Raw genomic sequence first — 14,704 nt, 5'->3', positions numbered from 1 at the left:
TTCTCCCTTTTAAAGGACGCATCAGTGACATCAGCTGCTGTAGTGTTTGCTTAAACCTGCTTTTGGGTCATGGCACCACTTACTGTGCTTGTAGATCTCTGGATTAAGGTTTTGAGAGCAGGACTTCTGATTTGACGGAAACTAAAAATAAAATAAAATAAATGCAGCGTCCCCCAAATTCTATTTGTGTCTGTAGCTGAAAGTAGAGCGGCAGCGCGGTCTTCATACTGTGCATTTTTTATCATTAATCATTAACCTTGAACACCAGTGCTATCGTCAGGTGTGTTCTGAACTGGGAATTGTCCCAAAGTCATGCAGCTTTTCTGCCATGAGCTGTTGCTCGTCATCAGTAGTGGTTATCTTGTTGTGATGGTCCACTGCAGCCTGATGAATAAAGAGGACTGCCTGACAATAAGGAGGTAATACTGTTGGTGTAATGAGGCAGCCTTTGTTGAGGTAGCCTGAATTGCTGTTGCTGTCTGACTCATTGGAAACAGCAATGAGTAGTTTTGCCTGAGAGAAATTGTTTGGGAAAATTTTCTTTGCTTAGCTTCCCGACATTAGAAGAAAACAGCTAGCTTTCTAGGTGACGTAAAACAGGACTGTTTTACAGACTAATGATGAGAGCATTTAGTTTTTGTCCGAGGAATTGCGTTCTTTGGTACGAAACATTCTCCACAGCCAGCTTCTCTGGCCTAAACTCATTCCCAGTTGGTGGGATTGCTCGGATGAAGCTGATGGGAAAACCTCATTTTTTTAAAAGAAGGACTTCTGTATAATGTAGCTCGAGTTTTGAAGCTGCATCTATCTATTGTTTGGTACTTTTTAGGAGGTGGATGTAAGGAACAATATTCATTTAGCAGTGTGGGAAACTGAAATATCAGGTAGTTGTCTGTTTGGTGCTGAACCTCCTCCTGAAGTGGCCACACACTCATTAGCTCCTGTCATGATTACTACGACCACCAGAGACAAAGTTTATGAGACATGGACTGAAAAGAAAAAGCTAAAATAAACCTATAAGCTTGATTTCTGAGGGGGACTCCTTTCACATTGCACACCTTGATGTTGATATGAAAATATCCTTTGTGTTAACACGTGTTGGTCGACAGGAATGTTCATCTCCCTTCATCCACCAAACGCTGGCCCTCCTCCCCTCCTCTCTTCAGCCTCCTCCACCACCTCCTTCGACACCCTTAATAGAGTATTCATTACTGTAGGCAGCCTTGTGAATGTCATCGCATTGCCTGGCCGCGCTGCACACGTCCAAGTGTAACTGAATACAACTTATTTATTTTTATGAGTCATCACCGCTTAATTATAAATGGCGCAGACTGCTCCCTAAGAGGGTCCCCCTGCATGCTGGGATACATCATCTCCACAACGGCTGGAAGCTACTTACTTGAAGTGAGGCGTGTGTGCGCTCGTGTTTGTGTAAAAGTGAGTGATGTGTGTGGGTGTGTTTGTGCATAAGGTCTGCCGAGTGCCATTCAAAAGTGTGTGATAGCAAATTAGGGGGTGTCAAAGAAAGCAGAAGTCAAATTTAGACAGTTTGGCATTCAGTGAAAACTCTGAATATGTATCCTTTCCCCCCTTGTTTTTGTTTAGGTTTGTCTTACTTGTCATTTGCTGTCCTCGTGGCCTCTCCGCTTCTTGAATTTTCGTAATTTTTCTTCAACACTGTTGTCTTAGGCAGTAAATGGGACTGTCTGCATTCTGCCGGTCGCCTCGTCCGCTTAATCACTGACCTGGCAACCCCCTTAAGTGAATGATGGATTATTCCAGGTTAACCCTTTCACCTCCCTGCCTCTTGCCTTAGTCATTAATGCTGAGTTCTGCTGGGATGAGACATTTACTCCTGACATTTACGAGGCTCGTGACAGGAAGATCTGGGTGTGATCTATGAACTCTGTTTTCTCCTTAGATACAGAGTGTGTGTGTATTCAGACTTTTCACATGCAAGATCGCTGCAAACTGATCCTAACTCAGGTGTGTGTGTGTGTGTGTGGCAAATTAAATGTGATATTCATGTAAAGCGACCAACGCGATGGGGAAAAACAAGCCAATATTGTTTTTGTCGGCAAATGCTCAGACTGTGGACGGAGCCAGGATCGCTGCTGACTCCTGTTTCGTATCTTTATTTTCAGATAAGCGAAGCTAACTACTAGCTGGTGATAGTTGTTGTTGTTGTGCGTGCACAGGATGGTGCCAACTTTCTTATCTAACTCAGACAGCACTTTGAGCAAAATGTACCTTTAATGTCTCTTTTGTCAGAGCCTTTTCTATTTAAAGGTAATAAGGATGATATATTATAAATGAGTAGGGAAGGTTGCATTGACTCCTTCTTAGCATCCAACTAAAAATGTCAAACCACTTTGTGTTGAGCTTTGAGCTGACTGTGGCTTTGTGTGAGTCCAAGCCAAGTTATATCGACGTGTTGATGATTGTGTTTTCGTGCGCGCTTGCTGAAAACCTCAAATTCACTTTTGGCTGAATCAACTGAGATCAAATGGAGCTGTTTAGACAACAGAGTATAGTGAACAGCACTCAGATGTGTGAATGTGAAGTTCACCAAGAGGGCTGAGACTGAAGTGGTGGAGCAGGTTGCTCACTTGTCCCTGTCGTTGATGGTTCATCCTGCAGACTCTCACCAGGAAGGCCATCTGGTGTACAAACAACTCCTGTAGATGCCTCCTCTGTGGCGACGGCTAACGGGCCGAAATACAACAACAAGTGCAGGGAGCTGGCCCTCCCTGGGTGGATGAGCATCCCATCCTCTGCTGGTTCAGAGTGTTTCGTTTCCCCAATGTTTTATTAGCTCAGCGCTGCCCTGCTCTTTTTGCTGAAGCGGGACAATGTAATCAACAAAGATCTCCAGGGGCATTTGTGGAGGAAATTGGATACACATAAGAAATACATCCTGATACAATAATGTGTTTACCAAAGCACAAGAAGTAATGTAAGCCAAGTAGCTCCCATAGTGGTGTTATTACTACAGTGACCTTTACTGTTAGTGGGAATACTGATTGAGTGCATGTTGCGTATGGAAATATATGGGTGTAAAATAGGACAAATACTGGGATTTGTGTAGCGTAACAACTGCGTAAACAAAGATGTGCGTCCACTCTGTCTGTGTCTGATGCAGAGTTCAGACTGTAAGAGTGTAATCGTGTTCATTCCAGGTTTATTGTAATATAAAGATTTTTCCTCCAACAGGTGTTTGCAGCAGTAAAAACGAATCGTCTTGTTTTGCAATCACTCCTTTTTCTTTTGCTGAGGTTAGCACGCTAACGAGCTAAAGTAGCTTTGGCCTGGAGCAAAAGCAAAACTCAGACGTCCCTCCTTTAAACAGCTTCAGTTGCCAAGATCTTGGACTCAATCATAAGCATTTCTAAATTAAAATGAAATTCCACCTGATGAAAAGAAGGATGTAATAAATTTGAGAGAATGACTTAAGACTCTATTCAGGAGCCCCACGGCTGAAAGGATTTCATTATGCAGCAGAACGATCACGTCCGTCACCTCAACTTCACCCCAAATTCACCGCGGCTGCCCTCAACTCCGCTGGCTCCCTTCAAAATAAAGTGGTTGTACAATTGAAAACACAGAGATGTACAGGTACACACAAATACACACACCAACACTGGATACACTGCTCTGCATTTGGCTCCCCATTTGTGTGCTGAGTGGGCTACTTAAGGCAGGTAATCAAGGCAGGATTAGGTGGCTGGTGACTCACAATGCTTGATGCTTGATGCGGTTTATATTGATTATGCTGATACCTGTGAGTTCGGCAGCAGGACCCACACATCTGTTTCTGCCGCTGACAAGGACACTGACCTCGACCCCTAATCTCTAACAAAAAGCTTAACCCTTAAATGTAAAGTAAGGACCGGCCTTTCCTCCTGATGTCAGGCAAAGACGAAACACACAACCTTTATTCAGGAGAAAGCTGCTCCTCTCTACAATCAAACGGATCATCAGTGATGTTTCTTTCGTCCATGACTGTCTATTAGTACACGCCTAATGAGGAAGGTCCTGTTAACCAGACCAAAGGGTGACTGTTTTACATCTTTAAACCATCAGGGCTGGAAAGTGAAGCGAAAAGAGTACGAAAAAAAAAACAAAACAAAACTGCAAAACAAATAAACTACTATTCGTCAGATGGACACTTGAGGCTGGCTTCAACTCTCATGTGAACTGTAATGGGGGGAATTTTTATCTCACTTCAGAGTTTAAAGCTTATTTCTGGAGTCGGGATCACCCAGATGGGTGATCAGGGGTGGACAGTAACAAAGTAAAGTTACTTGAGTACTGTACTTAAGCACAGTGTTTGAGTGTCTGTACTTTACTTGAGTATTAGTTTTGGGGGATACTTTTACTTTCACTTCACCACATTTGAAGGACAAATGTTGTACTCCACTACATTTCTATAGATGCTCTCGTTACTCGCTACTTTTGCAGAGACAGCAACACGAGGTAACACACAGCACACACACACAGCACAACCAGCAGACACCGGACCTCCACAGACCCCCCGGAGTTTGAGACTGTGTTCATTGTGTCCATATAAAATATGTTTTGTGCACATCGGACCCCACCAGAGACTAGAGACTGGACCAGAGCTCTCCAAATCCAGTCCTGGATGAGCTGATGGAGCAGGAAACATCTAAAACATGCAGGACCGGAGCTGGAGACCTCTGGACTGGACCGAACCCCTCCAGGGACTGGAGACTGGACCGGCTCCCTCCACAGACCGGTTCATGTAGGACCTCTTTAACTGAAGCTATTTTGGAGCTACAAACATGTCTGTAGCAGAATCACATCAGTGTATTGTATAATGACAATAAAGCCACTTTGCAGTATTTCCTGAGTTGGTTTTTTTTAAATATATATATACTCAAGAAATGTTTTAAGCAAATACTTTTGTACTTTTGCTTTAGTAATATTTTGATGAAGCTACTTTTAATTGTATTGGAGTCATATTTGACAAGGAGTATCTGTACTTTTACTCAGGTAGTGTAGTTGTGTACTCTGTCCACTGTCAAGCAGTGATGTCTACATTCACATACATATGACAGTATACAGTATACTGTAATAATATACTATCCCCTGGGTACCCTCGGCCATATCTGACAATCTGTATGGTCATTTTAAATGAGTCAGCGACCAGGCTGCATCTGTGAGTAAAACTGTAAGAAAAAAAAAGAAGTGCTTCTCAACAACCATGTTTTGAAATAATAACATCCGACCCTGAATGAGAACAGGAAGAAGAGAGAGTGATTACCTTAGAATAAGCTGATCTCTGTAAAAAAAAAAGCCCATCGTAGCTTTAACTTTTCTGAATATAGATACTTAAAGTCTGCATCAAAGCTAAAACTGGACCAGCTGTGTAGAAAAGATGGGAAAGCTGTCCGTGCCTGATGGAAGAAACGTAATGAGGCTCTTGTTCATGATCTAAAGTAGCTCTTTCTTGGTACAAAGTGATCTCTGTATACATGTTTAATAATGACACCATCTTGGAAATGAGCTTCGGTAAAAAGCACAGCTATTGTAGATGCAAGCGATCCCTTTCATCTTTGTCCAATTTCTTGGTGACCAAACACGAAGGATTGATAAGAAGATGCAAATTTCATTAATCTTTGTGATGTGTGTGAAAGCAACATGCACTGTGAAGAAGGAGGCCGCTTAATACAGAAAACTTTTTCCATTTCATACTAAAGGTGTGCCAAAAAATCGATTCATATAAGAATCGCGATTCTCATTTGCTACGATTCAGAATCGATTTCACGTCCCAAAATCAATAAAAAATGAAGTCTAGTCTGGTCTGATCTGGTCTCGTCTGTAGTCTCTGGAGGGGCCCCTTCTCTGGTCCGGTCTAGGTCCGGTCTAGGTCCTGGGGGGCCCCCATACCTTTCTGTAGCCCAGTCTGCTACTCATCACCAATTCACCAATGTTCACAGGAATCAAACCACACCTGCTACGCTCAAGTCACCACATTTCTTTCTTTCCTTCCTTCCTTCCTTCCCTCTCTTTCCTTTCCTTTGTGGGCTCCGGAGATGTTTCACTACTCATAAAGCAATGGTTGTTGAGCGCATTGTGATACACAGAGGGGATTTCTATTTTCTCTTGTAGACGGGTCGCTGAGGCCAAACGATTGTATTTGTCTGTTTTATAATGCCAGACTTTAGTCAGCATATTAAATTTCACATTTGTGAATGTTTGCACAGTAAACACGATACAGCTTTGTTCTCATAAAATTATTGTTTTTGTCATCTTATGCAGACAAATTCAACGCTTATGTGACTCTAAAGGTGCAAAATGTGAAGAGCACAACCATCACAGTCCGCGGGGATCAGCCATGTTGGGAACAGGACTTCATGTTGTGAGTATCAGTCCAACTCAGTTTTCACTGTTCTCTTGACTTCATAACAATAAATGACGATACATGAATAAGAATTTAACTTGTGAAGCCCTCAGAGTTGTTTCGTGGGTTTACCTTTCAAATCTAACTGGCACTGCGGTGTAAATAAAAACCGCAGTTGTTTAATTTCTCTGCTGAAATTGCTTTTAAAATGAGAGACGCTGCGGGGGAATACACATAGAACCACACCCCGCTTTTCATTTACTTAGATATAATTTCATTTACACGAACACAAAAACAAAAAGAGATGTGTCAGATCCAACAGTTTGAGGCTTTGCTGTTTTTGTCTCCAGTTACTCGGACATGTGTTGCTTTCTGGCTTAGGTTTGTCACAATTCCTTCGAGCAGCAGCACGTAAGGTACCAACCTCTCAGGATATATTCAGACAAAATGCAGAGAGAAATGGAGCTTCAGAGTGTGTGTCAGTACTCAGATGAATACAGACCAGGGATCCACTGCTAGGTGACTTGCTAGCTGGCTTTAAAAGGAGTCACTGAAATTGAAAGGGAGCGTCGCCCGCCTGCGGGACTCCAGTCTGGGCTACTAAATGGGAATTTGTGGATGAAGCAAGTTGGATGGATTGAAAGTGAAATTACTTGCCCAGCTCAGATAAGTGGGTGAGTCAGTGATAACTCTAATGAATTCTCCTGTCCAGTCTGATTCCACAGGGCGGGGGGGGGGGGGGGGCAGAAAAAGTACAGACGCAGTTGATTTAGAAATCCCTCTTCTCTTTCTCTGGCCTCTGAAGTAGAGCTGAACCTTGTATCCACGACCACGAGGGATTGTTTCAGGGGGAAAATAGTCTCCAGTTGGAGGAGATGCACAAAGCTGATGACCGTGTGCTCTCTGAGAGAAAGCATTGTGACCGACTAACAGCTCTAATGCTGGATGGGCTGGCTCAGATGGGACAATTGTGAAAAGCCTCCCTTTTTTTTTTTTTTTTTTTTTTTTGGATACAACATGTTTTCTGAAATGCATTTTTTGTTCAGTCCTCCAAAGCAAAAAATTGTTTACAAAAATGAGACTTTGCCCCCTTTCAGCTAAACGGGCTGGGGCAGTTTTTCTCTGTAACAGTAACAAGACATTTAGGTTTAAACCTGGATTTTTTTTTTTTTTTTACTTTGAATTTAAGTATACTGTGTGTTTCGAGAGCATTTACCTGACTGTATCTCAATGTGAAGGACGTTAGATATTGACCGAATTAATTTAGGTTATACATAAGAAATAAAGAGAACAGACTAAACAGTGTTTTTAGTCTGAAGACTGATTGACTGATTGATTGATTGACTGATTGATTGACTGATTGATTGATTGATTGATTGATTGAAAGCGTGTGCAGCCTTAGTTTTGTAAGAATTTGATCACTCATTAAAATATTGGAGAAATTAGAGCTTTGGACCTGTTGACTGCACCGGGTCAAAATTTAAGGGCAGCCTAAAGTGATTACAATTAATCCTGACATCTCGTAGTTTATCTTCCGATATTTGACATCATCCATTAAACTTCCACATCAGCCTGAAGACTTTAATATCTGGGGGATCATAGTTTTTCATGCGGAAATGAGCACGATGACAATAATTCTGAAGTGATTTGAGAGAAACTGTTAATGCACAAAAAACTCAAAAGCTTTAATTTAGATGTGGGTGTTTCGTTTCATGTTGAAGTTCTGACTGGGTCGCTGGCTGCATGGTGAAGGGACACTACTGCAGTCTTTTCTAAGAAAAAAAAAAAACATCATAAAAAAACGGAAAAGTGCATAAGCTCTCCTCTTTCTGATGTTCTTTTGTTAGTTGTTGAAGGTTTCTGCTACAGCTCATCTGGCCTGGCTCTGAAGAGGAGAAGTAAATTTTCTTCTATATTGGATTTTCGGAGTTACCTCTGCTCTGGGTTATTCTTGTCCTCTACATTTTCTTCTTTGCTTTGTCAAGCGCAGACCTTTAACCCGGCGGCCCAAGTTATTTTCTGGTTGTACAATGCTTCAGTACTGACTGGGCTTGCTGTGGAGATGCTGGTGGAGAGGTTGATTATAACCAATAATCTTAACTGACTAACTTGGGGAACATATTTTTTAATGTGATGCTTTGTACTGAAACATTGTTTCAGTTGAATTCTGAACTGAATCTGGTTGAAGAAAAATCTCAATTTGTTTAAAACAAATGCAGCAGTGCAACACCTTTGCTTGTTTTTAGAGATGATATTTCAAATATATTTTGAAATGGTAAAATTTCTTCTCCTGTCTTTAATTCACTCTGTGGAATAGAAGCCAAATCCTCAATGTATTCTAAATTAAGTCCAATGAAAGTCAAATGATCGAGAATAAATCTAACTTGATTTAAAAAGGTTGAATGTCTGAGAACTCCTGCTGGATCAGAAAACTGTGGACTGAAGCAGCTGGCTGTCGGGACAGAGGAAGGAGAGGTGTTAAGGTGCACAACTGGTGCTTGTCCAGATTAATCAGTGCAGAGAAATGACTCACTGTAATTAATCTGTTCCTGTTCGTATGCAGAGGAGATTTCCTTTCTGTGACAGTACACAGATTCCAAAGTTCTGTATCATAAACCTGAAACTATTACTTTTTGGCGGTCACTCATCACTCTTCAGTCTGAACTGGGCGAGCATTAGAATTACACACTCACACAAAATTTTTTATCGTGTACTATTCAACAGACACAGATCTTTCTTCCAGACTGATCCCCCCAGACTTGATTAGAGGGATTGGAGAGATTGACTGTGGATGCACATGATTACATAATCCTCCCCTCCTCTCCTCTCCTCCCTTGAATTTGGTCAGCGTTTTTTTTAGTTCTCCATGTTGCTGAGGAATTGGCACAGTGCTCTTACAAATGATATGTGGCGTCTATGATACCTGCAACACCAGAGAGAGCACAAAATGGATCATAAAAAATTTACTAAATTCACAGGACGATGTCAAAATATAGCAGTGTGTGTATTCAGTCTGGTGCAGGCCGGTTTCCGCCCTCAGGTCACTTTATTCGTGTTTGTAGGTAAACTGGGTTGCTGAGAGAGTTGTGACACAAATTCAGCACAGGCGAATTTAACACAGCTGTTCTTATTTACGTATTTTTACATACTCAGATAGCATGGAAGAAGTTGGACCGTGGGCCTTAAAACTGTCTGTAAGCCAAGCCCATATCGTGCTAAAATCCTGATTTGATAACTTGATGTCTGACAAACTCACCAAGCGCGAAGACTGTGCTGTGACTTCGACTGTATTTTCTTTAGAAACAGAAAGTTAGAAGCACATTTACATCATCAGCCGTGAAGTCAGAATGGAAAAAGCCCGACAGTTGGCTCCCAATGAAATACTGACGCAAAGATTAGTCCACAAAGTTTCTAGACTTGTCAAATGTGTCGGGCTGCGGATGAAATCTACATGGGAATCTACACGACCAAATCTTTTTACACACACAAATGAATGAGTGAGTTGTTGAAGTTGTTGTGCGTCGATCACTCAGTCTGTCTGAAAAAGACTGAAATCATCTTCCAAGTTGACGCACGTTAAAATATGTCACAGATGTTGACACCCTCACATCTGGCAGGTGATGAGGCTGTGCCAGATGTGCAGTCTCACTCTCCTCTCTTCGGATCTCGACCACACGGGAAAAACACACCTGTAAAATACAGCTGCTGGATTCAGTGGCCGGTGGTGCGTTCAGGTACAAGTGGCCATAAGCCTCTTTGAGTGTGATTAGGTTTTCTTTACGTGTTTTATGCGGCAGATTAAAGATGGCTGGATGGAGAGTGAAGTACAGATTTCGATTCGGGTTTTTACAGTTTTACTCTTTACAAAATGTGAGCAATGAGAATAGTAAATGTATTCCTGGACGCATCCAGACCTCCTCTCGGTCTCCATCTTTCCCCTGCTGATAGCTCTCCATGCTTTTTCTCTGGCTCTTTGCAGCTGCAGCTGTTAACCTTTCCGAAATCCTGATTGTTCTAACTGCTAACCATCCATTTAGGCTGAAGGGTGAAACACACACACACACGGTTATAAAGTGTCTCCTCCTCAACATGGAGTCCATTTTTAGGCAAATGAAAGAAAAGGTGATGCTTAATGGAGCGTCTTGTGATTGTCTCTGTGCTGGATTCATTTCACATTTTGTGGCCTCTGCTCGGCTCAGCGCATTAAGTGACTTCGAATGCGAGCTTGTTAGACAGAGTCGATACATTTATCTGCCTGTTTGAGATGGACCCTCCTGGATGAATGATCTGCTTGGGACTTTGGGATTAAACACAATGACATCTGTCATCTCGAGTGGATTGATTCTGATTCGCTTGTAGTTCTAACACGCTACCTGTTACAAAAGGAAAAAACAACCAGAGCAGTTTCATGCCAATTTGAAAGCCCCCTTTTTGAAATAATATTTCTCTAAACTGAGACGCTGGCACCAATAAGACAACAATCACGAAATAAATGAATCGCATTCTGTCTTTGGATCGACAAATCCTCGGCTCATTTATCTGTCTTGACAGCAGGTCCAGTGTTTGCTGCAGGCATCCACGCATGTTCAATGCTCAGAGTAACATACTAAAATGTGACGTATTAGTATTGTATTCGTGCTTTCATGCAATAAATTAGGCCTGGAAGATTTAAAAATAAATAAACAAAAAGAAAAAGTTCTACTATTTTGCCACGTATTGGAAATGCAGTGTGAGTCATGATTTTAGTTGGAAAGGTCATTTTTGCATTTTATTTTCACAGAAAAAAATATGTATTAGAATAACGGTGATGACTTGATATCTCATGGGTACCAAGAGAGACCTCATTGTGTTGTATGTGTGGAACCACCTGTGCCTTACATAGCACCACGTTCATTCATTCATCTTCTACTGCTTATCGGTTTCTGGGTCGGAAGCTCTGCAGCCACCACAGGGTCAACACACAGAGACAGACAGAGACCAACAACCACTCACACTCAGACCTACGGACAATTTACGCTCACCAAGTAACCCAAACAAGATGTCTTTGGACGGAGGGAAGAAACCGGAGTGCCTGGAAAATATATCTGACACAATTATATTATAACTGGAATTAATACAGCAAATCCTTAATTTAATCCTAATCTGGCAACACTGTTGTTTTCCACTAAAACACTTTGTGCACATCACACACAGCTACACAGTAGAGAACTGCTGTTTAATTAATGACAGTAAATTACTGTCATGTCTGTGACATTAGTAACTGTCATCTTGAAGGGAAAGATGGCGTGCGGTGACTCCAACTAGTCTGGCGGTTACCTATTTATCTGTCAGTTATTAGAATTCTGGTTAATTTAATTAAAATATTTTAATTTTGCCTCAGTCAAACGTTGTCGTCAGCAGGGAGGTATCAGGGCCGGTGTGGACGCTCTCTCACACATCTGCCTCTTCTGATTAACTGTCGCTTCCCCTCAGCTGCCAAGCACCTGCCTCAAAAAGCAGCCCCCGAAATGATACTCCAAAAATCCAATTCATTATCCTCATTAATAAACAAAGGAGACTCACACAGAGAAAAGATTCTGCGCTTTTTCCACACTTTTGATTGAATCTGTCCAAGGTCTTTATAATGAAAATGCTTTTTGTTTGAGAAAAAAAAAAAAAAAAAGTACTGCATAATTTAGAAGATGGGGGAAAAACAGAGTCTCAAACTAAAACTCACTTCTACCTGCTCGAGTCAGAAGTATGAACAGAGAGAGATGGGGAACATCACTATTACCGATTGATGTCTGACGTCTGCCCGTCTTGTTCTGCTTTCTCCTGTAATTTCATTGAGTAGGTCTAGACCTGGACACCTAGAAAGGGTAGCACCGCCGCCTCGTAGCAAGAAGGTCCTTCGTTTGATTCCCGGAGTGCAGACAATGCTCTGACTTCTGTTGTAAACTGCGGCTACAGAAAAGTAAAAGGAAAAAGAATTGACTTGATTTAAGAGAGAGACGTCCAGCAGGGAAACCAGCTCATTAGCACCCAAAGCTTTATCTGCAAGTCTAGTCGCATTTCATCGTAGCTTAGCTTGTGTCAACACTCCAGCAAAGCCAAAGTTTGGTTATGTAGATAAATCCTGACAAGTTTCCCTTTATCACTTTGGCCTGTGTGATGTGTAGGTTGTGTTTGGGTGATTACTAATGTGGGTCGAATAGCTTGATGGTCTGCAGAATGATTGCTCAAATGATTTATCCGTGCGTGCAAGTTTAGCCTGTGGCAAAATGTGACAATCTTTCAGTATTCCTTTTACAGACACGTTTGCGCTGGTCTTGGATCGGAGTAAGTCTGAAACTCTCCTCGCAGCTCGGATTACAAGCATTCCTTATCCCGCTCCCGTCATGTTCTTGTCACTCTGCAGCAGCTTTCTGCTCTTCTTTAAATCTGATGCTTTGATACAGTGGTATCTCCACCATGTGTGTGTGACGGCTGGTTGGTGGGTTAAGGGGATAAGCGGTTGGACGCTGATCCCTCTACGCTCAGGGTCACCAGGCCTCACGTGCCGGTCCCTGCTCATGCGCTCTCAGATTCAGGCTCCGCCCGTCTGTCTCCGTCTTTTGCCCTCCTTTTTTTTTATTTCTACTCCTTTGCTGTCCCGTCTCTGTCTCTCTCAGGACTTTCTTCACAGGCCATCGAAGGTGTTGATCTTTTGACCCCATTGACAATGTCACATCGGGGTCATCGGCTTTCTCTCGCCGATGTCTCTTCCTCAACGCCCTGAAATGTTTACATGCTTTGACCAACACAGTTCAGACACCGCCTATATGTGCAGCATGAGTGCTTATCATGGGGTGATTATGTTTTAATACTGTGCACTGTTGGATTCATAGAGTCCCCTGTATACATATTATTCTAAGGAAATGTTTAAATTACAATAAATATGAAGAAATCCTCAAAAGTCAGTGACATTTAAGAATGTCAGCAAATCTCATTAGAAAATGTACCAATTTAGGAACATCAACTCACAAGAGATATTCATAATAATGATTACATTTTTCTTCTTTACCTGTGATTTATATTGTCGTTTTTAATTTTTATTTTAATTTTTTGTTGGCGTGGCAGAAAGTCATCGCTTTAGATTCCGCACTCATCGCTGTTTAGTTGCCATCTTTCCGTCTGACTCTCTTCAGGTCATAATCTTCTTTTTTTTCCACCATTTCTCGGTCAATTCAGTTGTGTCCAAGTTTCAAATTGATGATGACCTTTTCTCTTCCCTCCACATCAACCTCTGTTAGTCTTTGGCAAAAGACTTTATCGCGTTATATTCACAGAATTGATAAACTACAGTCTGATCACAGCATCTCCCCTTCACGGTTATTTTTTCTTCCATTTCTGACTTTAAAGGTCCCATATTGTATAAAGGTAGATGTCTTTTTTTAATTAAAAAGCAGCTTTACGTTCTGCGTTAATACTGTGAATGTATAAAAGCTGTTTGTCTGCAGAGAAAGGCACACTGTTTTCAGAAAATTAGCTCTTAAGACTTCTGTAACTTTGTGATGTCACAACGAAACGGCTGCTGTTCTCAGCCGTGCATCGATCCCAACCCACCCCGACCGGACCAGCCTCACAGGATGTGGTTTCTCTTGGCGTTTACCTGAAATCTGCTGCATTTTTTGCTCAGTAACTCAGAAAAGGGTCAGAAAATCAGAGGAGAGAAACTCCTCTCCTCTCTCCTTCTGATTGGCTCATCGAACTTATGTTAGTCCAGGTCAAGAAAGTAAAACTACACTGACGTGGTTTTTGGTTCTTAAAACCTGAAATGTAATCTTCTTCTGGATATCAACACGTATAAAGTGTAAATACAGTGCGTTTAAAAAAAAAAAATAAAAACATGACTTGGTTGTTTTTGACACTAAGGGCGCGTCAGTCCGATACGATAAGATGTTTTCGTTTCCTTACGTGGACATCAGTTCAGTAATATGTGATAAACTGACATATACTCAGAGCATTGTTTCAATAATTAATACTGCCTGACCTAAAAATGACTGTTGTGCATGCAGCAGGAAAACTCATGAAATATGTAGTGACAATGACATCATTTCATTCAAGTGAGGAGAGAGAAGTGTTTCTCCCCGTTTCATCCAATCCCTCCGTCCTATTACATAACCTGCATGAAGCCTCAATGCATTAAAAAAAAAAAAAAAAACCTTCCTATTCCTCCTTTTCCATTAGAAATGTCTGTAACTGTGCACGTGTCTTTGTCCATGTGTGCTTGTTTCTGAATGATTAAAAAATACACCAACTCATATTACAAACTGTTTGGTCAATAATGGAGAGGCTTTGATCAAATCAAATCAGATTTAT

The 14,704-nt window shown here is 41.6% G+C and overlaps 1 protein-coding gene across 1 annotated transcript in view; it reads left to right on the top strand.

The window, feature by feature from the left end:
• LOC115048969 (protein unc-13 homolog B-like) overlaps positions 1-14,704 on the top strand; it is a 127,611-nt gene that overhangs the window by 13,035 nt on the left and 99,872 nt on the right. The window contains exon 3 of the mRNA XM_029510864.1: positions 6,283-6,382. Within this exon, the coding sequence (XP_029366724.1) occupies positions 6,283-6,382 (100 nt within the window). The remainder of the gene's footprint in view (positions 1-6,282; positions 6,383-14,704) is intronic.

The sequence above is a fragment of the Echeneis naucrates genome, chromosome 9, assembly GCF_900963305.1.
Source record: "Echeneis naucrates chromosome 9, fEcheNa1.1, whole genome shotgun sequence".
NCBI classification, from domain to species: Eukaryota; Metazoa; Chordata; class Actinopteri; order Carangiformes; family Echeneidae; genus Echeneis; species Echeneis naucrates.
This window is presented reverse-complemented; position numbering and strand designations above follow the sequence as displayed.